Genomic DNA, 3,485 nt, shown 5'->3' with positions numbered 1-3,485 from the left:
TATGAAAATTAGCTTTTTCCTAAATTTGATATCTTTTATGACAGTGTTGTATGCTCATTAATGCAGTGTAAATAAACCCAATCAATCAATGAGAGTACAGTAAAATATTTAAAAGTAAAACTGAAAATGAAAACTGAAAGTTTACTTTATTTTCTAAAAAAACAAAAGGATGCTTTTGAACAAATTATAACATGATCCAAATGTTAATTTATAGTCAACAGGTCTAGAGATATATTTCAAACTCCTATTTCTGTTTATTTTTATCATTCGTCTCCTGAGCCAAGAAAAGGAGCTTCTGATGCCTCTTAGGTTCTGGATCGACTTAATTCAAGAAATGTGAAGTTCGTGCAACCTTTCCACCAGTTTTTCCTTCCACTAAGCTTCCCATTGATATGCTAGGACGTCCTCCAACTGACTATCAGCCATAACTTCATGTTTTGGTATTAAAATAATTTCTAAACGGTCTGATATGAGATTAAAATTTTCAGAGAAAATGTATTAATTAATTTTCAGCCTTTAAAGTGACGGAAACACTAAGAGCTTCTGAACATCGAGGCTCATTAGTGATCCTATTTATTTATTTAATTTTCAGATAATAAAAAATTATCTTCAATGAGTAATGAATACATACGGTCGAAGAATAAGGCCTCTCATCTTGAAGCCGGCGGAAACCTTCGTCTTTATTTTGCGAGAAACATCCATTATTCCTCCCCTCACAGCTCAACTTTGGCGCTAAATGACAACTTCCGCACACATTTCGTCACTTCCGTACAAATTCCGCTACTTCCTTTACAGCAATCTATGCCAAAATAAAAGCGAGAAAACAGAGCTCTATAGATGAAAGATTTGGAACCGTAATAAATGAAAATACAAAGCTTACTTCCGCCTGTGCTACATTACAAATTATTTTCAGTATTAAGTGAACAAAACAATCAACACAGCACACGTTCCAGAACTGTAGAAACAGGCGATATGGCTCCCTTACCTGGGTGGCATGAACTACGGGCGCACAGGTAGCGGGAATTATGTCAGATTTAAGTTGCCAATTTTTTTTAGTTGTTTATTTGCATGTTCATGTACTTTAAGTCATGTACTGCAAGAAATTGTCAATGTAGAGTGCAATTAGCTAATGTAGAATGCTGTATCTGATTTGTAGCATTCACTTTAAAGGGACACATTGAGCGTAAAACCCAATTTTAAAACACTTATAACTGGTTATTTAATGGTTCACACCAAATATACCTTAATACACAATAATACATACAATGGAAATCATCTAGCATTACTCCAGAAGCTAAAGTTGACTGTCTTCCTTATCTCTGCTGTTGGGGCTCAGTCAATAAGAGCTTGGTCAAAGCATATCTAAATTAATTTACATATAATTTGGAGCTACGTTCTGCAGAAAACTCCTTAATAATTGCAAATAGGTGGCGGGTTCACAGTATTTAACTTTTTTAATTAATCTGGATTGCATATAATTGTCTGTTGAGCAAAGTAAATAAAAAATAAATAAAATTCCTTACCTTACCTGAAATATTATAAATACTTATATTTATCTAAATGTCTAAATCAATGCTGCAAACACTTCTTCACACTTACTAATGCTTACACACAACTAATCAACTAAAAGGCCCTCAGAGGGGTTGAGGTTTACTGGGAAAGTTACCTTTAAGGAACAAAATGTTTTGCTTTCTAAAGGTCTATTATATTGACATGGCACACTATAAATAAACTCAGAAAGATGAGCACACACTGTTTTTTGCTTGCTGTTTGTCTGGGTTGAGGGAAATAAATAGGCTTCCACTTTGACCCTCAATATGTAGCCTTCATCCCTTCTTTGGACATTTTTAGCTATTTGCAGAACTAACTATAAATAGTTAATTTATTTTGCAGTCAATTGCAGATGAAGAGGTTTTTATTCCCAGTGATGAAAGTTGCAATTTCATTCACATATCAATGTATTATTACACATAAATAACAATTATATTGAGAATAAATTACAAATTTTGTTTATATTGTGGAGTTTTAAAGTATACATATATCACTGTGTGTGTAAACAAACTGAATTAAAGAAATTAACAGGCTTTGGGGAGATTTTATTATGCTGAAAGTAGAGGACCGGAAGTTGTCTTTTATTTTGTAGTAGTGTTTACACAGCTGATGGTGGAGACGATGAACTTGTTGTTGCGACTCGGGAGCCAAATGCTGAAATTAACAGTATGAGAAAAAGTAACCCTGCAGCTGGACGCGACCTGTAACCTGTGAGTATCTTTAAAACTGCGTTTCTTCTCTTTCGCGAGTGAGTAAACATGTTTTAATTTAAAATAAACGTTTCTTCCCTTTCTCAGCTGAACTGACAGGACTGAGTATGGACCCCGCCTTTGAGCGGCACTGCTCGGAGCTGGTAGCCCGGGAAAGGAGCGGACACACGGCGGTGGTGCTGGACAGCCTGCTGTATGTGTGGGGCGGCTACATGGTGAGAGAAATGCACAAATACGTCACCAGATCCACGGAAATCTACATGAAAAGCATTACTCCAGTACTGCGCTTAGCTACAGCTGTCATTTCGTGTCTTTGTAGTTTTTGGTCGTTTCGTGCCCGACCTATCGCAGGACGTTTTCCTACCATCAATTCCTACTTCCCCTTTTCGTGCCCAGTCCTTGCCATGGCATTTCGTACCAATTCATGCGAAACACTGCGTCTCAGTTTATCTTTAAGTGAAGTATTTTCATTAATTACTTTATTTTAGTTTATCGTTTTATTTCAAGTCAAAGAAGAAAAAAAATGCATGTTAAACCTTTTAGTAGATAAAATTAGAATATGTGTATATAAATACACATAAATACAAATATATAATTACAGTACAAACAAGACATTGTCTAAGTCATCCAGTTAATTTTTACATAATAATACTCTGTTCTATTTGTACATAGAGAAACACATTTAGCTCCAAAAGGAGTGGAATAAACAATATATTACATATCATAAAATAAATGAGATACTATACTATTATTATAAATATATGCTAAAATATATTGTGATACATATACATTTACGATGCAATAGGCTGATATATGTCACTGATGGGTAAAGGCCATTTCATGCCCAGTAAATCAGGCACAAAACAACCTGAAGTACAAAGAGACGAAATGACCAACAATCTTTTAAGTCTGGTGCCAAACAGCCGTTTGTGGGAACTAAATGTTGCTACATATTAATTTCCTTCTTCCATTCTGTAAACAAACAGTTTAATAAATAATAACTAACTTTGTGTGGATTGATGCTAGTTATTAATTATCCTGTTTTGTTTTGCAGTCGATTGCAGATGAAGAGGTTTTTATTCCCAGTGATGAAATCTGGGTCTATGACTTGGAGGGAGGGATATGGTAAGAGTTCATGAGGTTCAGCTGACCTCCTGTTGACCTTCTACTGACCTCCTGTTGACCTTCTACTGACCTCCTGTTGACCTTCTACTGACCTCCTGT

General features: G+C 35.3%; 2 protein-coding genes across 2 annotated transcripts in view; one reads left to right on the top strand and one right to left on the bottom strand.

Moving 5' to 3' along the window:
• pole2 (polymerase (DNA directed), epsilon 2) overlaps window positions 1-766 on the bottom strand; it is a 7,351-nt gene extending 6,585 nt beyond the window's left edge. The window contains exon 1 of the mRNA XM_007565499.2: window positions 632-766. Coding sequence (XP_007565561.1) covers window positions 632-702 — 71 coding nt within the window. The 5' untranslated portion in view covers window positions 703-766. The remainder of the gene's footprint in view (window positions 1-631) is intronic.
• Window positions 767-2,133: 1,367 nt separating this feature from the next.
• LOC103147288 (kelch domain-containing protein 1) overlaps window positions 2,134-3,485 on the top strand; it is a 5,899-nt gene continuing 4,547 nt past the window's right edge. Inside the window, exons 1-3 of the mRNA XM_016678273.1 lie at window positions 2,134-2,261; window positions 2,361-2,476; window positions 3,316-3,387. Of these exons, the coding sequence (XP_016533759.1) occupies window positions 2,369-2,476; window positions 3,316-3,387 (180 nt within the window). The 5' untranslated portion in view covers window positions 2,134-2,261; window positions 2,361-2,368. The remainder of the gene's footprint in view (window positions 2,262-2,360; window positions 2,477-3,315; window positions 3,388-3,485) is intronic.

The sequence above is a fragment of the Poecilia formosa genome, unplaced genomic scaffold (assembly GCF_000485575.1).
Source record: "Poecilia formosa unplaced genomic scaffold, Poecilia_formosa-5.1.2 Scaffold178, whole genome shotgun sequence".
Lineage (NCBI taxonomy): Eukaryota > Metazoa > Chordata > Actinopteri > Cyprinodontiformes > Poeciliidae > Poecilia > Poecilia formosa.
The sequence above is the reverse complement of the archived record's forward strand: the minus strand, read 5'-3'. Positions and strand labels throughout refer to the sequence as shown.